Raw genomic sequence first — 21,468 nt, forward strand, 5'->3', positions numbered from 1 at the left:
GGTGACCATCCTGTGACCGTGCTGTCCAATCAGCTATGGCCAAGGAGATGGCTGGCAGCACAGGCCCCTGCCAGCCCCCACTCAGCAGGGACACTGGAGGGTGCAGCTTTAAAGAGTCTGAGGACAGGGCTCACCTCCTGGAGAGTTTGGAGTTTTTGACTCTTCACAAAACAGTTCACTGCGGGGACCATGTGGAGGGCCTGCCCCAGAAGGTCAGATTACACTGAATACTGACACCCTCTCTGTGGCACATCCAGAGGTGCATCTGCAGCACAGGGGAAGGGACGGCTATCTCTGCCCAGCGTGGGTCTCCTCCATCAGATAGTCTGTACTCTGGCTCACCACTGGGCTGGCCAGGACCTAACCTACCAGGATCGCATCACAGACAATAGCTCCATCACCCAATCCCACTTCCACCCTTCTCCACTCAAAGATGTGACTTCCCAGGAAATCTTTTGCCAACTCAGTGTCTGCTTCCTGGAGAACCCGAAGGTGTGGGGCTATGAATGGAGTGGTGCAGGAAAGCAGGCAGCAAGATGGTCCCCACCCCTGGCTGGAGGCTGTGCACTGCCAGGCCACAGGCCCACCTGGGAATTGAGGTAGGAGGACAAACAGCTGCAGGAGCCAGTGGCCACCCCGCCCCACTATTCAAGCTGATTCAGGTGCTTGAAAGATGTGGGGAGGGGGAGGATCATGGCAGTGAAGGCTTGTTAACTAAGTTGCCTTGGCTAAGAGCTGGATAATGACAAGCTGAGGGCAATTAACAAACAATTAGAAACTATGCGCCAGAGCAAGTCTGCAGCAGCTTCAAAGGAGCCTTCCTTGCAGCAGTGCAGGGGCAGAAAAAGCTCAAGTTCAAATTCAGATTTGTGAAGTGGCTAAGTTCAAAGATGGTCCAGCGTCCAACTGAGGCACAGCTGTTGTGCCAAAGTCAGGGTCTTAGTTAGGAGCACTGGGACCCCCTGCAGGGTGGGACTAAAAGTGGGGGGCCTGTAGATGGTTCTGTGAGGGTTACAGAATGTGACCCTCAGACACTCTTGAGCATATGCGCATCCAGTGCAGAGTTCTCTCCCCTCCAAGGCAACAAGTGTCTCTGTGGGAGCTGCCCTGGCACCCTAACAAGGCCACTAGGCTTGTCACATTACAACTGCCAAGGAGATGCTGAGCTGGCCCTGGAGGAAGGGGATGTACCCCAGAGGGGCTACCAGGCTCAATCAGTGCATGCTGCCATCACAGTGGAGGTTGGATTCCAGGGATGGTCAGGGCCTTTGTTTTTTTTTTTTGAGACAGAGTCTCACTCTGTCACCCTTGGTAGAGTGCAGTGGCGTCATAGCTCACAGCAACCTCAAACTCTTGGGCTTAAGTAATTCCCTTGCCCCAGCCACCCAAGTAGCTGGGACTACAGGCGCCCGCCACAACACCTGGCTATTTTTTTCTTGTTGTCATTGTCATTGTTTAGCAGGTCTGAGCCAGGTTCAAACCTGCCAGCCCCGATGCATGTGGCCAGCACCCTAACCACTGAGCTTCAGGGGCCGAGCCCTCGGGGCCTTCTTAGGTGCCACAGCTCCCCCTTGCCTGATGGTCTCTGTGAATGGACTGGTGCACTGTCCTGGCACAGAAGGCTCTGCAACCAGAGACGCAGGGGCTCAAATCTGCAGAAGCAACAGCTGGGGCAGAGGCCCATCTGCCCGCCTCCCCACCCCAAGTCTCCCCTGAGGGAGGGGTCTGGGGAGACTGGAGGGCTGTCCCTGCACATGCATAGGAAAAAGGCTAAGCCACAAGGGGTGGCCTATACAGAAACATGCTGCAGAGATTGATCTTCACAGGGGGACGGGCTGCCGGCTTCCCTTCTAGAGTTTACTGCCTGGCCCCATTTCCTGTGGCTGAAGTCATCTGCCACTGTTGAAGCCTCAAGGGACTTTGCCCAGGTAGCCTCAGATCGTGCTCAGGTGGCACCTTCTGGGGTGGCCCAGCCATGACTGAGACCAGCCACTCCTGCCCAGCGTGGGGTGCCTGCACCAGACACGCCTTCTTCCCCTTCATTTCCTCTCATTGGTGTCACCTTCCTGTCAACCATTTGCACCCTTAGCTCCATCTCAGCATCTGCCTCTGGGAGAAACTAGCCTGCAACCGCCCCACCTGGCCCTGGTGTGATGACAGACAAGAAAGGCAGGTTCACTTGGTCACTCAGCAAATCCTGCAGAAGGACACATGACACTGTGCTCAAGACCCTGGGCTCCCCACGCTGGGCTTGCACCCCAGCTCTGCTGGGGCAGTGGGCATGCCATCTACCTGCCCTCATCCTCAGTTCCCCGCCCATGAAACGGGAGAGTTAGCCTGCTTCAGAGTGCTGCTCTGAATGTCAGACGTGTAACCACCCGGGACAGTGCCCAGCACATGCTCGGCAGTTACAAGTTTCACCTGCTGTCACTTTTTCTTTTGTTTTTTTTTTTTTTTTTTTGTGGTTTTTGGCCAGGGCTGGGTTTGAACCGGCCACCTCCGGCATATGGGACCGGCGCCCTACTCCTTGAGCCACAGGGGCCGCCCTGTCACTTTTTCTTTGAGCTTTCACTTCAAGGTCTTTGTGACATAGGCCTTACCTTTCCACTAGAGATTAGAAGTCGTGGTCTGACAAGTATCACGGTCAGGACGGTAGTAAGAGGCGTGAGGACTTGGAGTGACAACGCCAAGGGACTTGGGTGATGCCTACTGTTTAAAGCCAATTCCACGAGCGCTAGACCAAAGGGCGGGCTGCATGTGTGGCAGCCCCAGTGCCACTCTTCCCAGGAAGGGTCGCCAGTCGTCTCCCCACAAATGCAAGCTCTGACTTGATGCCCACGGGTGAGGGCTGTCAGGGGAGTGGAAAAGTGGTTCTGAGGGATCATCTGGGTGGGGAGATCCCTCCATCCACAACAGCCACAGCCAGAATCTTAAGAGAACATGGAGTAGTGTGGCCCAGCAGCTTCTCACGGTGTTAAACACACAATTAACACATGACCTGGGCATATACCCCAGAAAAGGGTAACATACTTCCACACAGACTTACACAAATGTTCATAGCGGCATTATTCCCCATAGCTGAAAGTGGAAACACCCACAAGTTCATCAGCTCGTGGACAGACAGGCAACATCACACAAGGGAACACCGCTCAGCTACAGAAAGGAGTGAAGCATGGTCATCTGCTACAACATGGATGAACCTTGAGAACAGACAGATGCTGAGTGAAAAGGGCACACAGGCCATCTGTCAGGAGTCCATCTATGTGACAGGTCCTGGGGAGGCAAACCCATCAGACTAAAGGTAGGCTAGTGGGTGCTTAGGACCAGGGAGGCAGGTGGGGAATCGCTCATGGGTACAGGGTTTCCTTCTGGGGTGATGGAAATGTTCTGGAATTACTGGTGATGGCTGTGCAACTCAGTGAACACAGTAAACATCGTTACAGTAAGTAACCTGTGATAAAGCTGCAAGACAGACAAGCAAATGAGTGAGGCATGAGTTCTGGTTCAACCCAATATAGAAGGGCCAGATTCCGGGGGCTCCAAAGTGTGTGGTCAATGTAGATTGTAAATATGCTCTGGCCAAATGAGGTTTTCAGGCTCCAGAGCTTGGGAAAGACAAGCACTTCTTCAAGGACGTCTGTAGTCACCTATCTGGACAGGACAAGCCACCTGAAATGGGTCCCCGTTGCCATCCTCCCCACCCAGCTCCTGGTTCCTGCTGGACAGAACGAAGCAGCCACTCACGCTCTCTTCTCAGCTTGGCCCACGCTGGCTGGGGTTTGCTTCTGTGGCTGTGGGTGCCCGCCAACTCCTGAAATGCATTGTTTCTTGCCACTCGGAGGTTTAATTCAGCCTTTGCTCTCAGGGGGGTTAATGCAGCAGCAGAAGGAAAGGATTACAATGTTAACAAGTTGGAACTGAACAGAAGTAAAGAGAACCACGTGCCCTGGCAGGACGCTTTCCACTCTCAGCACTGCAGCCTTTTTTTTTTTTTTTTGTAGAGACAGAGTCTCACTTTATGGCCCTCGGTAGAGTGCCGTGGCCTCACACAGCTCACAGCAACCTCCAACTCCTGGACTTAGGCGATTCTCTTGCCTCAGCCTCCCGAGTAGCTGGAGCACTGCAGCCTTTTGCAGGGTGGTAAGAACTGTCTCAGTGCACGCAGGAGGCATCCTCAGGTCGCTCATGGAGCACTGCTGGGAGTTCCTTCCTGCCGGCTGGTGTCTGCATGGCTTCTTTATTTTGTGTGACCTCATTCCTGGGCTGTGGCTCTGCCCAGCAGGCTCATGCCCATCAGGAAGGTGCAAAGTGCCCAGGGATCTCCGGGCAGGCCTCTGAGTTACCATGGCAACCCCCTAGGGTGCACCCTACACTCACTGCATGGAGAGGGGGGATAAAAGGCAAGAGGAGAGACCCTTGAGGAAGCACCATCTCCAGCTCCAGCTCAGGCCCCGTCAGAGCATCTGCAGAACATGACCTCCTTGAGTGCAAATATCACATCTAGCACTGTCCCCAGATGCTGAGCACAGAGGACCTCCAGGTGGGATGCCCCAAAGTCGAGAACTATGGGTTATCAGGTAGCCCTGCAACTCACAGGCTATGTGTCCCTGGCTGAGTTGCCAAGCCTGGCTGAAGGTACAGCACCCCAGAGGGCTGCACAGGCATGCAGGGGCTGGGCACACACTGGCTGTTGGGGTGGGCACTTGGTAAGGGCCGATGGCCTGGCTCAGGAAGAGCCTTTCATGGCCTTGAATGTGTCCTTCCGTCCAAGTAGGACACAGCACCACCTTCCACCCCAACCCCCCGACAGCTGTCCCTGAGCACCTAAAGCCCTGGCAGCAGTGGGGGCCAGCGGATGGCAGGTTCTCCGTTCTGGCTGCTTCTCCAAGCATTCTCTTTCTGCATTTCCACGGTGGCAGCTTCAAGGCTGGCCCTATTAGGATCTAACATGTAAGGGTCTAGTCACCAGGCTCCAGTGCCTAAGTTGCCCCTCCCCCTATACCGCACCTGAAAAGGCTGCTCGGCAGGGTCTTGGAGGTGAATATGGGCCTCTCACCTTCCACAGTGCATTCTCCTTGAGGTGCCACCCCCTACCAGAAAGCCTGGCTGTTAGGGTGGGCTGGGGGGAGAGGGAAAGCGTGGATGTGGCGGAGGAGGATAAGTGACCTTCACCCCACTGGTGTTGATGGAGCCTCCCAGGAAAGCCACCCTGCAGGGCCTTGTTTGGAAGGAAATGGACTTCTGCTGGGTCCACAGAGAACCCAACCCTGCTTGGCTGCTGGCCACACGTGGGCCACCATGCCCTGAGCACACCCTCTCTGGGCCTTCAGTCCCACGTCCCCCTCAGCTCCCTCCTGGCCCACTCTCTGCACCTGGGTGCTAGAGGGGTCTGTCTAGTAGGGTGAGCCTGTGCCTGTGCCAGATGCTGAGCCGGGGAGCAGGGCGGGTGGGGAGGTTCTGTCCCATGGACACGTGTCTGCACTTCAGGCTACTGAGCTACATGGCCTACAGGTGAATGCTTCTGAGTAAACTCACCCGTTTTGTGGGGCTCCTACTAAGCAATGATGGCTGTGAAGTCAGGGCTGGCTCCCTCATTCTTTCTCAGGTGCTCAAGGCATAAACTTCCCTGCTGCAGGGTACTGTCCATGTGACCACAACTAAATAGGTGGCACAGTGCAGGAAGGGCCCTGCCTCCACATCTTCACACCTGCCCTTATTGGCCATCCCCTCACTTTTCTACCTACACAGTAAGTGCTAAATAAGTGGCTGTGGCTGCAGCAGAAACCTCCCCAGCTGCCTCTGTGGTCCCCTGCATGCCCAGTCCCCATATGTGGGCCCCTGACCACCCTCAAAGCTCTTCACAGGCATTATGTCCTGGGGTCAAGTCTACCAGTGAGATGGGCAGGGAAACAGAGAAACCGAGGCAGGCAGTTTGACTGAGCCCCAGCTCATTTCTCTATATCCCTGGAATCACTTGGCCATAGGCCTGGTGACGACATGAGTGAGCAGGATTCTTAGATCTGTGCACAGGTGGGGAGCTGTTAATGCAAAGTACTGGACAGCTGTGCCCCAGCCTGGAGAACACACTGCACTAATGGACTTCTAGGTCAAATTCAGGTTTAGCACAACTGTTCCCCTCTCAGACCTGTCCCGAGTGCCCTTCACTCTGAATCAGACACCAAGGAATGAGTGGCAGGACCTGCATCCTGGGGCAGGGCACTTAACATGGTGGCTAATGTGGCAAGGAACCACCTGGTGGCACACCCAGGAGCCTGGGAAAGGGTCCTAGGACTCAGGATCCAACTCCTTTTTTAAGACTACAGTTAGTGAAGGTGCATCCCCATCCACAGCATACACTGACAACAGGGGCTCAGAAGCTGGGAGGGAAAGTGTGAAGTAGCAAGCACATGATCTTGGATTCCTCCCCTGCAAAGTGGGAGCAGGGGACTTTGACTCCACAATGGTATCACCAGGCCAGAAAGTGGCTGAGGTGCTCAGGAGACCTGGCCAGCACCTCCTCCAGAAAGGTGCACCCAGATGCTCAGGTGAGGAAGGCTCTGCTGTACCCAGTGAGGTGCTCAGGAGACCTGGCCAGCACCTCCTCCAGAAAGGTGCACCCAGATGCTCAGGTGAGGAAGGCTCTGCTGTACCCAGGGAGAGGATGGGAGCCTGGACCTTACTTTTAGGGGCCAGATAATAGTCCCTGGGGACCACCCTTCCCTGGGCTGGGCTAAGTCCATGGAAATCAGGGCAGATAAATTTATTCATCTTTTTCTCAGCTTCCTCCATGTTCCTTTTCTCAGACAAACGAACGCTGTCATAGTGGACACTGCTGGGCGCTGAGAGCAGTAGGTGGGCTTCAGAGAGAGCAGGAGGCAGGGCGGTGCCTGGAGTGGGGACTGTCCGAAACTCTCCTGCTTCATCCTCTTTAGAACGGGGCGGCACAGCACCTGTCCTCCCGAACACAATCAGAAATACAGGTCCGGACCAACTCCACATGCAGTTAAGTGAAACAAACGCTTCACAAAACAGTTCTTGCCATGCAGGATGCTGATACTTATTTTATTTAGTTCTCATAAAACGCTGCTCACCACCCACTGACTGCCTGCCAGGACCCAACAACAATCTCTAACATGATGCTGAGACCAACACACAAGCAGCACACGCAAGACCAGTCATTCGAGAGCGGTGCAGGGAGCTGGGCGCACCCGGACTCCGGGAGGAGGGGCGGCCCCGAGGCGGCGCGCTCAGCTGGTTATATTTAGCGCTACCATCCGGAAGCTTTCCACTCCCCGCCGTCGCCCAGGACAGGGGTGCGGGGCGCCTCGGAAAAGCGAGAGTTAGATTAGCACTGGCCCACGGGGGAATCTGCCGCCGAGCCCCGCTACTGCGCGAAGGAAAAGCGAGGCGCGGAATCCCGCCCGCGAGTTCGCGGCGGGGGACTGGGCGAGGCCGGCACGAGTAAGGGGAGGGACCTAGCGCTCCGCCCAGTCCATAGAGTTTGCAAACAGCTACCGCCCCCGCGCACGCACGCTCCTCCCCGTCCCGTCCTGCCACGCCCCGCCGGCTGAGTCTGGTCCTCTCAGCTTCGCGCGGAGTCCGCCGGGAGGGGGCCGAGAAAGGAGGCGAAAACTCGGAGGACCGCCCCCGGCCGGTGGCTCTCTCTGCGCAGGCGCGGCGCGCGGACCCACCCCGCCAGCTGCGCGGCCCTATTTAAAGAGCGGCGGGCGCGGCGAGCCAATGGGAGGCGAGCGTGTGAGGGCGGTGCGTGGCGGCGCTAGGCCCCGGATGTGGCTGCAGCGGCCCCTCCTCCCCCGCGCTCCTCTCAGAGCCCCGGCCGCGCGCCCCTCCTTCGCTCGCTCGGCGCCCGCGCAGGCTCCTCGGGCGGCGGCGACGAGGCGCCTAGGCGGCGGCGGCGGGCCGGAGGAGCGCAGGAGCGGGCGGCCAGGCGACCGCGCGGCGGCGGAGCGGGCCGCGGCCTGGCGCTCGTCCCCCCTCGCGGCCCGGCGCGCCCCGGCCGCCGCCATGAGCGGCTCCTCAGGCACCCCGTATCTGGGCAGCAAAATCAGCCTCATCTCCAAGGCGCAGATCCGCTACGAGGGCATCCTCTACACCATCGACACCGACAACTCCACCGTGGCGCTCGCCAAAGGTACCGGCCGGTGCCCGCCCCGCGTACCTGCCGGCCCAACCGCCCGAGCCCGCCGCCGCCGGCCCGCAGCCCCGCGCTGGGCTCCGCGGGCGTTGAGCCCCCGGCCCGCAGCCCCGCCCTGCGGCGCTCGGGGTCCCGCGCCGGGATCCCCGCCTGCATCTCCCCCCGGGACGCCCGACCAGCGCGCCCGCCCTCGTCCCCGCAGGGGCGCGCTCGGCCGGCACAATGGTCCCCCCGCGGGCGTCGCTGCGGGCCGGCGCCCGGCCGGGGTTCGGGAGGGGCGGCCCTGGCTCCCAGAGCGCCGCCCCCTCAGCCGGGCTGCCCCTCCGCTGGGGCCAGGAGGCCGAGGGGGCTCCCGCCGGCCACGCTTCCCCGCCTGTCGGGGGCCAAGCGGGGTGCAGGGGCTGGGGTGTCCCCGTGCCTCCCGGGGAGCTGGGGGGCGAGCAAACGCGAACCCTGTGCGCCCTTCTGGAACCTATTAGGCGATTGGGGCCTGACCCTGAACAGCTCCCAAGGGCTAACGGAACCTCCGGGAAAACGAAGCCGCAGTTGACGGCGCGCTGCGCCCGGGTTCAGCTGCCTGCCTGGCTTTATCCGGACGCTCGGGCTGCGAGGCTCACCCTTTGTGACAGACCCCTGTGGGCGCTGCTGCGGGACTTGGGGAAGCGGGCTCTCGTGACTCTGGGCAGGAGCTCGAGCAGGCAGCGGGTGGCCTAGACTTTCTTTGTCTTTGTCTTGGTCTTCCGGGCGCAGGGAGCGCGCTATGGAGACGGCGGGTGGGGAGCGGGTCTGCTGCGAGGCCCAGGGTCCTTCACGCGCCGTAGGAGGTTTCCAGATTCCGGGGTTATCTACGCCCTGCGCTCAAACCCGGACAGACGGGCTGCGTAGCTGCAGGGGCTGGCTGGGCTCCCAGGCTGTGTGCGCACCGAGCCGTTGGTACTTTACTGCATTTGCCATGAGGTACAGTGGGAAACTGAGGCACGGAGGGTCCCCGGTGCTCAGTGGCGCTGTGCTCTTGTCTTGTGAGACAGTGGGAACCTACCAGGAGGATGCTGTGGGTTGGGGATTAACACCCCCAAGAAGTCCCTGTGGCTCAGGCCTGCCTTACTCAAACAGAAGCTCGTATTGGTTGGGGTGGGAATTCTGGGACTCCCTTCTCCCTTTTCTTATTTTTATGGGCTTTTCCAGGGCTTGTGGTAGGAGGGTGAGGAGCGCTCCCAGCTTCCCCGGTCCCTCTCAGGAACCTGCTCTTTAGGCATGTCTGTGGGGGGCTCCAGTGGCAGGAGGCAGTATGGAGTGGGGCTTAGCCTTGAGCTCTGTGCAGAGTGTGAATGCACCTTGGGGCTTCAGGAAACTGGGGAGGTCTGTGATTTTTTTCCTTGTCATCTTTGTGACCTAGAACTTCTGGAGCGTCACCAGCTGGTGCCTTGTGGGTACTGTCTGCCCAACACTGGTGGTTATCGAATTGTTGGAACTGTCGGGCTCAGGGCAAGGGCACCTGTCTCCTGGAAGGCTTGGGAGCTATAGACTCAAGAGAATTGATCGACAACCTAACACTTCTTTTTCTCAACTCCTAAGTGAGATCCTTTGGTACTGAAGACCGCCCCACAGATAGGCCTGCTCCTCCGAGAGAGGAAATTTATGAGTACATCATTTTCCGAGGAAGTGATATTAAAGATATTACTGTGTGTGAACCTCCCAAAGCCCAGCACACACTCCCTCAGGATCCTGCTATTGTGCAAGTAAGTGTGTCTCTGTCTTTCTAGGGGGTGCTCTTCTGAGAGGGGCTGTTCCACATGTCATCTCTTGGGCCAGAGTGCTCAACTTGAGGAGTGGCCTCAATCTATCTCCTTGGGCAAAGTGCTGTGGTGGCGTCAACCCATAGCAACCTCAAACAACTGGGCTCAAATGATCCTCTTGTCTAGTTTTCCCATTTTTAGTAGAGATGGGGGTCTACTTTTGCTCAGGCTGGTCTTGAACTCCTGAGCTCAAGGGAGTCACCTTGCCCGGCCAAGGACTAGCCTTTTAATGAAAAGGAGCTTAAATTTTGTCTAGGCAATTGATGTTACTGCAGAAGGTGTTGGTTGGCGTAGTTGACAGTAGGTGACGTGCTGTAGGGCATGGCCCGGGGTGGGGGTGGGGGGCAGGGTCCTGGGAGACTGTGTGTGTGCACACGCGCGTGCACACTCAAGATAGGTCTTTGCTGGGCTTGAGTATGCTGAGGTGGGGAGCATGTGGTGGTATGTGGGTATGTGTAGTGTGAAAGGGTGGATGCTTGGGACATGGTTCTTGCCCTTAGTTTCCGGTTGAAGTGTGATCCCTGAGTGGCATGAAGCTGAGCAGGGCAGACCTGTCTCATGCTGGCAGATAAGCCATCCAGTGCTGTGGGTCTGGTGTCTCATGCCCACCTGCTGGGTTATGGCATATCTGACCCAGGATTACCAAGGAGTTCAGGTTAATATTTTCTTAGCTTATAAACTTAAATGCTCAGTTTCTTTTTCTCTTTCTCCCCTCTTAATGCAAAAAACAAAAAAATTCTTATTAATATTCATTGGCTCCCCTGGGGTTCAGACTGCACCAGCCTCTGGGACTGAGCCTACGCCCTAGAAGGCAGGATCATCCAGGGTGGGCTTTGGGAACATATGGAGGAGCCCTGGCCAGACTTCTGAAGGTTTGGAGGGAGGGTCCTCAGGGACTTCAGAAGATGAAAGTACCTGAGCCAGGCCTGAGGAACAAAAGGGACATGGCCATGTGAACAGAGTGGCGGAGGTCAGTCCCCAAACAAGCAGCAGTGCTCCTGAAGACTGAGGTGCCTGGAGAGAAAGGGGGTGTTTAGGAAAATGTCAGTCCTTCCCCAGCCACATCTCTGCAGTGGGTGCGAGGAATCAGGTAACCATCCTGTTACCTAGTGGCAGCTGGGAGCCAGTTGAGGATTTTGAGTTAGGAGAAATTCAGTTTAGAATTACGTGGACAGGTGTAGCTGAGAATGAAATGTGGAGAAAGCAGCTTGTTGTCATACTGGAAACTCACACCCCTGAGGACTGCTGCAGCATCTCTGGAGTATAGCCTGGCAGCAGGGTTCCGCTTCCCATCTGAACGACCACTCAAATGCAGAGTTCAGGGTGATAGGCTGGCTGTGTGCCATTCTCACCGTGTGTCTCGTTGTTCAGTCTTCCCTGGGCTCTGCCTCCGCCTCGCCCTTCCAGCCGCATGTGCCTTACAGCCCCTTCAGAGGGATGCCACCCTACGGCCAGCTGGCGGCCAGCTCCCTGCTCAGCCAGCAATATGCAGCCTCTTTAGGGCTAGGTGAGTAATCTGTTTCTCCTTGGTACACCATGTCTGGAAGGAAGGGACTGCCAGGAAGTGCCACCAGGCCCGAGGGTGGGGAAGGTGCTGTTGTTAGGATGAGCTCGTAGACTCACAGACTTCTGTTACTGGACACTTAGTAAATCACTCAACGCAACTTCAGCTTGTAACCCTGCTGAGTGACTGCTTAACTGAGGGTAAGAGGCAGTAGTCTGAGTTTGGAAGCAGATGAAACAAATGGAAATTCATTTGAAATATCAGTGTGGGTCTAGGTGGAAGTCCTGGTATAGCTGCTTCAAAGAAGAAATAATTGATACATTTTACATATTTAACACTACAATTTATTGTAAGCCTTATCTTTTAAAAATATCTTTGGCTTAAACAAAAAATTACAAATGATAGCATAATGGAACTCGGTGGCTAAAAAAACATAAATCACAGCTGAGTTCTAGCTCTTTGCGTGTTTGTCAGCCTGTGAGAAGAGTTGAATGTAATACCCACCTGTTGTGTTCTCTCTTCTATGTAAACGCCTCAGTCAAAAATGGTTTCAGCTCAGGTTAGAATCAGCCCCAAGGTAAGATTCTGTCCTCAAGGCGTAATGTGAGACTCCACCTTGTCTTTGACATGGGCACGGCTTTGCAGTTGTGTTCACAGCGTGGAGCTGGCAGGTGATCACCCACCCTTGCTCAGACTCCAGTCTAAGGTAGTTGAGACAGGGAGCACTGATTAGGTCTAGACCAGTTCTTTGGGTCACTTGCTGCTATAAATCATGTTTGTCTTGATTGCTGTTCCTTGTGTGACAGGTGGCCTTCTCAACCTGGCTTACTGTGTTTCTAAAATGTGTTTGTATGAGCGATGCCTACAAGAGGTTGCTTGGCTCTTTCCAAGCTTGTTAGACACAAAACAAGTATGTCCTGACTTATTTGTGTGCTTTTCTTTTTTGCTCTTTCTCCTTTATCTTCTTTTAGAGAAGTTGGTAAGCCCTCCAGCCTCAGCCGCTGCTTCCAGCCCTAGTTCTTCTCCATCTCCACAGCCCGTTTCAGAGCTTGACATGTCCTCAGAGCCACAGCAGCTCACTGCCAAGGGTAACTGCAGTTTGGGAGAACTGCATGCTGTCTTGCAAACCATGCCAAGAGCAAGGGGGTAAACCAGTAGACAGTAACAGTAGCTTGAGCAGATCATTTGCCAAGCCTGGGATTCAGTTGAGCTGCTTATTTGCTTCAACATACAGTCGTGATTTATGAACTACCACAGTTTTAAAGAAGGGATTAGAATCAGTGGAGTGCTTTGTTCACTCTCCCTGGGTGCAGGATCTGTTTTAACTTGTGCCACATGCCATCTTGTATGGGGAAACTGCACTGTGCACAGAAGGCCGTGCACCTGGGGTAACCTGTTTTGGATGGCTGCAGTGGAACTCCCCTGAGCACCTCCCATGCTGTGCTGCTCTCTGATCAGTGCAACACATAGGTTACCCTCTCAGGGCATTCAAAACAGGGGATTGGGGTTACCGTCCCCAGCTATTTGTACAGGTGTGCAGTGTCTGCCTGATGGCTGGCTTATTAATGCTGGTGTGCACCACCTCTCTCTGGGTGGGATGGTGGCATCAGTGGGATTTCCTGACACTTTTCTCATTTACCCTAAAGTTCTGAAGTTCATGTTGACGATTCTTGTGCATGTCTTTGTTTCATGCATGGCACTGGGGGCTTTGCCACAAGCAGGGCCATTACCCTGCCCTAGTCCAAGATAGTGCTTGGGGCTGTCCTTACACCCTGCACCTGCTGTCAGTCTGTCATTCTGCAGGTGTTGCTTTCTGAATCCCCATGGACTTCCATGTATATGCATTAGGAAAGCAATTAACACTAGGCCCTTTAATTGTTACTAGGAGCATTTACATAAAACTGCTCACAGGGCAAGATTGTTTGTTTTAACTGGTTTAGTTTTATAAAAAGTAAACAAGCCCAGGATCCTTGCTCTATTCAGACACAGTATGAGCAGGAAGCAGTCAAAGCTTTGTTTGTCTTTCAGGGATAGCCATGCTAAGTGAGGTGACAAACCAGGTTAATTTCTGCCAGCGGAGAACTTAGGTGCCTATAGATGAAGCCATTTCCACCTGCTCTTGGAGGGCTTCTCTTGATCTGGTTATAAAGAGGTTTTCTTTCTTTTTTTCCCCCCATTATATAAGGAGGTTTTCAACTATTCTAGTTCTGTCTCATCTACAAAATAAGATGACATACCCAGTCTTCCTCTGTGTTGGGCTGCTCCTCTAACAGTAGCCCCTTGGTTAAGGCTTGTTTTCTCTGTCTCCGATCTCCATCTGCCTCCACCCAGTCCTAAATTGCCCTGTTTAAAGAATCCCCATGGGTCCTAAACTTGGCAGAAGAAGGGGAGGTGGTGGGCAGGCGGGTGGTGCTCCTCTCTTGCTTAGGGTTCCAGAGGCTTGGTGTCACAGTGTTCATCTCGTGTTCCGGGATGCCTGGGGATGGCTTCTTGTGGGCTCAGCCCTTAACCAAGGGTTGCCTGGGAATCCTTTGTCTCTTTGTGGTGGGCCTTTACTCTTAGGAGAATTGCAGGCTATTACTGTCTCTGAAGTCAGCTCTTACAACTTCATCCTTTTTAGTTTTATTATGGCTTAAGCAAAAATGACAGCATTCTGGAATTTAACTTAAAGTCTGACCACTGTATTTTGTAGAGGATCCAGGCTGGGCTAGGTCTTCTCCAGTGTGGACCAGAAAGAAACAGGTTTCAGATCCTGAATTCATCATTGTTTGGGGACCATTGAGCACCTTCAAGATTAGAGCTCAGCAGTTCCAGGAGACCTGTCTCTACACTCCTGGGGCAATGTCTCTTTATAAGCTAGGTGGTTTGTCCCCTCCTCCAGGTTCCCTAACTCAGGGACCTCAGGGTCTAGGGTATCCAGAGGTGAACAGGCCTCCTCATGCTACTTGGCCTGGCCTCATCTCAGGGAGTAGACCAGTCTGGGAGAGCTTTGCTGGGGTTTTGTAGAACCTGTAGGTGGTGGCCCTGCTTTCCTTCCTGCAGTGCCAGCCAGAAGGGAAGAGGCCGGAGGTGTGAGATGACTTCTTTTTCCTCTGTTTGTAAACCCTCCTCCCTCCTCAACTCAGGAGCTGGTTTTCCATCCATCCCAGTCGGCAAGAGCCCCATGGTGGAACAGGCTGTCCAGACTGGTTCTGTTGATAACCTGAATGCCAAAAAGCTGTTACCCAGCAAGGGTACCACGGGGATGCAGCTCACCACTCGCCAGGCCCAGCCAAGCAGCAAGACTGCCAGCGGTACTTGAATACTTCTTCTCTAGAGTTTGTGCAGTGTTCTAAAAGTGGCACACTACTTCCTGGGTTATTTTTTAAAAAATTAAAAAATACAGCTTATTTAGCACCCCCATCCTAAACCCCATGTGCTTTTTCAGGGCAGGCCCATGCAGCAGCCTCCCGAGGTGCCTCCTCTTGCTGTGTGCCCCGTGTGGTGGTGGTACCCTGCTTCCATGGTTGGGTTCTGGGTTCTGGAAGAGCTTTGCCTGACTCTTACCTTTTATACTTTAGATGCAGTGCAGCCTGCAGCTGTGCAAACTCAAGGGCAGGTGAATGATGAGAACAGAAGACCTCAGAGGAGGCGATCAGGTAACCCCTGTTGTCACATGACTTCTGGGGTGCCACACATCGTTTGAGCTCTGCTTTGTCCCCTCTTGCCTGCTTCTCTGGTGATGGTTTCAGGGGTGCAGGGTGTGGCTGCTGCTCATATGTGCTTCCCTGGGTTGTTGTTTTTTGTTTGTTTGTTTGTTTTAGGCTAGTCAAATGAACCAGTGGGAGTATACCCTGGGTTGTTGTCTGACATGTGCCTGGAAGCTTCTTGTGAGGTCAGCTGGAGAGCACAGCCCTGGGGCCTGCTTCAGCCTTGGCTGTCCTTTCTCCTCACAGGGAACAGGCGAACCAGGAATCGCTCCCGAGGGCAGAACCGTCCAACTAATGTCAAAGAAAACACAATCAAGTTTGAGGGCGACTTCGATTTTGAGAGTGCGAATGCTCAGTTCAACCGAGAGGAGCTTGACAAAGAATTTAAAAAGAAACTGAATTTTAAAGGTCTGACTCATGAAGGTTATCATCCCCCCCGAGTGTCCCTAGTATGAAGGAAGAGATGACCGTGGCAACCAGGGCAAGCCAGGTGGTTGGTGACCACCCTGGGCAGCGTGTGGCAGGGAATCGTGGGGGAGGGGTGAGCACGGTTGTGATTAGATAAGGTGCAGACTGTGTCCTCTGGAGGGCAGAATGACATCAAGTCCTCCCCATAGCAGAACATGCTCAGGGGAGTGTTGTGCTGGAGGGCAGCAGCTAGATGGACCTGGAGAGGCTTACCCCAGGAGGGAGTGAGGGTGGCTCCTTCTGTACCTTATTATGCTCTGCGTCTTTGCAGATGACAAATCTGAGAAGGGAGAAGAGAAAGACCCATCTGTGGTGACTCAGAATGATGAAACTCCTGCTGAAGAGGACCTTCTGGGGCCCAACTGCTACTATGACAAATCCAAGTCATTCTTTGACAACATCTCTTCTGAGCTCAAGACCAGGTGAGAACCTGAGAGCATTTAGTAGGAAGGATGGTTGTTCTGCAAATCTCAAGAAGAGACTCATAAGGTGCTTTAACCTGGGATTGTAAATTCAGGGCATGTGTTTTAGGGTCACTTACACTTCTGCATTATAGACTTACGAGTGTGAGCTGGCATCAGCCTAGAGCCAGCAGTAGATGGCATCGAAGGAAGCCTGTGATAGTCACTTGACCCGAGGGTCTGACTGAGATTGAGTTTGTTTCCTCCTGGCTTCACTGCCCCACCCGTATTAAGATTAGGCTGGCACCATTATCCTGGTAGGGTCCACAGTCAGCACCCCTCCTCCTTACCTTGCCTCAAGGCCTACAGACCTTGCTACCTAAGGCAGTTGGCTAGAGTGTTCTCACTGTGGTCAGCCTCAACTCAGTGGTTTGTGGAGAGGGATCATTTCATGTGTTTTTATTTATTTATTTATTTATTTATGACAGTCTCAAGCTGTTGCCCTGGGTATGGTGCCATGGTGTCATAGCTCACAGCAATCTCCATCTCAGGCTCAAGGGATCCTCTTGCCTCAGTTTTTTTATTTTTAGTAGAGTCGGGGTCTCCATCTTACTCAGGCTGGTCTTGAACTTGTGAGCTCAAGCAATGCATCTGCCTCAGCCTCCCAGAGTGCTAGGATTACAGGCATGAGCCACCGAGTCTGGCCTGTCATGTGTTTTATCTTAGCACCTAACAGCTGCCTCTCAGACGCTGCCCTAGCTCACAACCTGGACGGTAACTGACTTCTGTAGAGTGGGTGTGGTGGGCCCTCAGATACACGAGTGGGCATGGAGGACACAGCAGAAAAAAAGCTGGACAGTAACTGACCTCTGTAGAGTAGGCGTGGTGGGCCCTCAGACACGAGTGGGCATGGAGGACACAGGAGAAAACAAGCTGGACAGTCCCCACCTCCCCACATTCACTTTTTACCAGGGAAATAAACTGAAGACACCCTAACTGTGTTGGGGTAGGTAGCAGTGACGGAGCGGGTGAGGTGGGACAATAGTGCATGGTCAGGTCTCTGGGTGCAGCAGGTGTGTGAGGAGTGAGGCAGTTTCTGCAGGTGGGTCCAGGTGGCTGGAGCCAAGTCTGGCAGACACGATGGTGTCCTCTTGGGTTTTGTAGGTCATGATGACTTTGGCTTTTGTTTTGAGCACTGTGGAATCCATCAGAGGGTTCTGAGCCAAGATGTGGTGCAGCCTGACACGTGACAGCAGCTGTGGGGGTGGTGGGCTGGAGGTGGGCCAGCCCCGGGGGCCTGATGACCTCTGAGGAGACAAGTGCAGCGGTGCAGGTGTCCTGAGTGGAGTGAGTGACAGTGAGGGCAGAGGGAAGGGGTGGAGTGTGAATATGTTTGGAAGGTGGTGCTGGCAGTATCAGCTGACAAGGTGTGAGCAGAGTTCAGAATGCCTCCCAGGATTTTTGGGCTGGGCAGCTAAAGGATGAAGTTGCTGTTTCTTTTTTTTTATTTTGCAGTTTTTGGCCAGGGCTGGGTTTGAACCCACTACCTCCGATGTATGGGGCTGGTGCCCTACTTCTTTGCGCACAGGTGCCACCCTCGAAGTTGCTGTTTCTTTACACATGGAGCCTGCAAGAACAGTGGGTTTCCATTTGAAGAGCAGGACCTAGTAGAGAGGTGTGCCACCCTGGAGCTGTAGTCTGGGGGTGGCAGGGCCAGCTGTGCAGTTCAGCATGGGAGACACTGAAGGTCATTGCAGCAGCGGCAGGCATGTCGGTAGCAGTGTAGTGGCTAGAGTGTACTCACTGTGTCCTGTGCCCCCCGGCCAGCAGATGCATGGCATTCTAGGGGATTTCACTGTGTTCTGCCCACACCCCATCTAGGAGGGCCCATTCCTGTACCCAGCAGCAGTGGGGGCTACTTTAATAGTACCAACTGCTCACTGTTGGTGACAAAGACATGAGTGTGTCCATCTGAGCATCCTAGTCTGTAGTAAGAGACAGCTCTGGTCCAAGGCTTGACTGGGAGTACCTGTGCTACCAGGGTCTCAGGCTCAAGTGCTGACTGGTCCCCCTCTTCCACCTAAGGGCTCTAGTGCTGCCTGTCCTTCCTTCCCTGGGCAATTCCGAGGACAAAGCCTGGCTCAGGAGCCTGCTGAGGAGGTGCCTGCTGCAATCAGCATTTTACCTGTGGTTTAGTTCTAGGCGGACAACATGGGCTGAAGAAAGAAAGCTCAACACGGAGACCTTTGGGGTGTCAGGGAGGTTTCTGCGTGGTCGCAGCTCCCGAGGTGGATTCCGAGGAGGCAGGGGCAATGGTGCAACCCGTCGCAACCCAACATCCCACAGAGCTGGGACTGGCAGGGTGTGAGGACACAGCCCAAGGTGAGCAAGGGAAGCTTCTGGGTGCTTTGGTGAGAACGCGTTCGAATAGGAGTATGTAGGCTGAGTGTGGAGCAGGGGTTGGACTGGCTCTGCATCCCTGAGAAGAGGCCAGAGGTGTCAAGGCCACACTAAGGGCCTTGGCCCTCTGAATCGCCTAATAGCCCCCAACCCAGTCAAACTGAATCTTGTGGGGTGGGACTCGGATCCCACCATTCTGTGAGTGAGGCTGTAGATGTGGGAGGGTGAGGCTGGGTAGGAGGTTAGTATGGGCTGCTGCTTGCTACTTGTGTACGGTCAGCAACCTGAGAGCCTGCTCCAAGCCAGTGTCTTGGTCCCAGCTCTACCCTGAATTGTAGTCTGTGCTTTTAACATCTTGCCACCACCAGCTGCTTCCCTGTCCCCAGTGTGTTACATAACTTGGGAAGCCTGACCTGGCTCTGGGAGGGTAGGAGCAGAGGTGAGCAGCTCCTGTTCTCCACCAGGCAGCAGTGCCTGGCTTGCACTGGGCTGAGGCTCAGCGAGGCTTGCAGAATGCGTTCACTGCCCACCATCTCTTCCCGCAGGCTCCTGCTCAGTGGCACAGAAGTACAGCTGTGTATATCAGGACACAAGGAAAACTTGGCACTTATGGGGAGAAGTGGGTCACTTTGTTTATGGAGTTTGGAGAATTCCCAGCCTGCTACTTATCTTTTGGACTTAAGTGAACCTGGACATGGTCTGAGTTAGAGCCACTTGTTTTGGGGAAGTATTCATGGGTGACCTCTTGGAGGTATCTGGACCTATGTTTCCTATTTAGTTGCACATAGTCTAAGGTTCTGGTATTTTGCAAAAAAGGTTTCTATGGTGAAAGCTTTGATCCTCACTGTATTTTTTTTGTGACAACTTTGACTTTTAAAGTGGAACCAAATCTCATTTGGCAAATGTGGCAGCTCTGTAACCCAGCTGGCCCTATGCAGCTGGTGTGGCACCCCAGGGTCCAGTCTCAGGAGCCAGGCAGGGTGGTGAGGGGGTGGGTGGGCAGGCCAAGGGCAGGGAAGGGGTGTCTCATGGATCATGTTGTATAAGCAAACCGACCGACCCTGACATGTTCAGATTGTTGCTGTCCAGGGTGGGGGCTGAAGGGTGGGTGGGCTGAAGGACTTGCAGTGGTCAAGGGGCCATGAGTCTGGTGCAGAGCTGTCACATGGAACCTGGCCTCTGCAGCCATCGAGGTGGGGGATCAGAGCCCAGGACAAGCCCCTGTGGCATCCCCTGGCCTTTCTGACTCAGGTCAGCCGGTCAGTGTTGGACTCCGGCTGAGTACTTCGGTCTTCTCATCCACTTGAAAATGAGCCAGTCTTTTTTGCAAGGTCAGTTGACCAAGAGCATATTTATCCTCCATTGTAAATAGTTGTGTGTTTTTGTTTTAAAGGTTAGGTGGTGGGAGGGTGGGGTATATAAATTTGTTGCATGAACCAATGGGTCAGGACTTTAGGGTAAGCATGTATCCTGACGGGACATTTTGTTGAAAATAAGCACCTTGGTAACTAAAACCCCTTTAATAGCTGTAAAGGCTTTAGTTCTGTATTGATTAAGTTACTGTAAAAGCTTGGGTTTATTTTTGTAGAACCTAATGGCTAAGAATTAGAACATAGCAATGGGGCTGCTGTTGAGTAAATTGTAAACTATAAATAAACATGCAAACCTTTCAAATGTTCTTCTCTGATGTTCTAAGAGTCTGTTGACTCTACTTCCCGAATCCCCTCTGCTCCACATCCAGGTTTGGAGCACACTTGGGCCAGAAGGATTTGGGGGCTTGAGTCCCATCTGTTGCTTAAAGTGCAGGGACAGGCCTGGGTTCTCACTATCTGCTACCTTTGTTCTTGTAAAAATAGTTCAGTCAAGCTTGTTCTTAGGGGTCTCTTCCACACCCTCATGCATCTTCCAGTCTCCCCGGGAGCATTCATGTTCTCAGGTACCTGAGCAACACCATTGGACTGCTTCCCAGGGCCACAGAACCACAGAGCCTGGCTGGTTTTAGGCTGAAAGTATCCCTTACACTGCAGGGGGTTTCAAGGTGACCTTCTCTAAGCAATCTTCAGAGGTCTAGAAGGCACATCTCATCACTGTCTGGGTTCTCCCTTCAGGACCTGTGGTCTTGGCAGGCTCCGGAGCAGCCTGCCTTTTTTAGGTGGGGGGGGGGGGCAACCATATTCATGACCAATAAAGTCTTCTGTGACATTCATCCTAGGTGCAGGTAACCACAGCTGTAACCCTAACTAGTTAAGTGATGCAGCAGTTAACTAAACAGGAATTGCCTGCTAGAGAATCTAATTATTATCAGGTCATAGTTTACCACTTGTTACTACCTGTGACTAACTCTGCTGTTAAAATGTTTTGAGACATGGTTTTACTGTTGCCCAGGCTGGAGTGCAGTGCCATGATCATTGTAGCTTCTTGGGCTCTGGTTCTGGCTCTGAGTAGCTGGGACTACAGATGTGCACCACTGTGCCCAGCTACATTTTCTATTATTTGTAGAGAAAGGAGTCTTACTCTTTTTCAGGCTGGTCTAGTCTCCAACTCATAGTCTCAAGTAATCCTCCCACCTTGGTCTCCCAACATGCTAGGATTACAGGCTTGAGCCACTATGCTTAGACATGTTAATTTTAAACCAACAGTTGCTCTGACAATTACATATTTTATGCTGTGCCTACAATGTATCCGGGCCCCTTTACTTCTTAGAAGATATTATATGGCAAAAACCCAAGAGGAGCTGCTGAGTGAGACAGACAGCATGACAGTGCAGTGGGGAGGGGTGACCCAAGGAACCAAAAGGTCCTCCGTGCATTCTTCGGTCAAAGCGAGTGGAAGACCCACACTTAAACCACTGCTGCACTGGAAGCCCAAGGAAGGGTGGGGGTTGGGGGTGGGGTGTAAAGAGCCAGAACCAAAATAAAAACAAAGTCTATTAAAACCAGAAACAAAAACTACTTTAGAACATAGCTGCTGCTCTGCAGAATTTTTTTTTTTTTGTAGAGACAGTCTCACTTTATGGCCCTCTGTAGAGTGCCGTGGCCTCACTCAGCTCACAGCA

The 21,468-nt window shown here is 53.8% G+C and overlaps 1 protein-coding gene across 2 annotated transcripts; it reads left to right on the plus strand.

Annotated features, from left to right (window-relative positions):
• The first annotated feature begins 7,797 nt into the window (after positions 1-7,797).
• On the plus strand, positions 7,798-20,091 carry LSM14B (LSM family member 14B). 2 transcript variants are annotated; one of them, XM_053573442.1, is made up of 10 exons: positions 7,798-8,152; positions 9,731-9,894; positions 11,323-11,458; positions 12,427-12,543; positions 14,581-14,748; positions 15,016-15,093; positions 15,391-15,552; positions 15,884-16,034; positions 18,210-18,395; positions 18,959-20,091. In XM_053573442.1, exons 1-9 carry the CDS (start codon positions 8,026-8,028, stop codon positions 18,379-18,381), a joined length of 1,275 nt encoding a protein of 424 aa, XP_053429417.1. In that variant the 5' UTR covers positions 7,798-8,025; the 3' UTR covers positions 18,382-18,395; positions 18,959-20,091. The 2 variants fall into 2 exon arrangements, with proteins under 2 accessions (XP_053429417.1, XP_053429418.1); XM_053573443.1 differs by lacking the exon at positions 12,427-12,543.
• The last annotated feature ends 1,377 nt before the right edge of the window (positions 20,092-21,468 follow it).

Source organism: Nycticebus coucang, chromosome 21, assembly GCF_027406575.1.
Source record: "Nycticebus coucang isolate mNycCou1 chromosome 21, mNycCou1.pri, whole genome shotgun sequence".
NCBI classification, from domain to species: Eukaryota; Metazoa; Chordata; class Mammalia; order Primates; family Lorisidae; genus Nycticebus; species Nycticebus coucang.

Excerpts from the sequence above, each read along its gene's own strand:
- LSM14B (XM_053573442.1), top strand. The coding sequence starts at position 8,026 with ATGAGCGGCTCCTCAGGCACCCCGTATCTGGGCAGCAAAATCAGCCTC. Across the intron at positions 14,749-15,015 it reads AAGCAGCAAGACTGCCAGCG|ATGCAGTGCAGCCTGCAGCT; the intron begins GTACTTGAATAC and ends TTTATACTTTAG. Across the intron at positions 15,094-15,390 it reads ACCTCAGAGGAGGCGATCAG|GGAACAGGCGAACCAGGAAT; the intron begins GTAACCCCTGTT and ends TTCTCCTCACAG.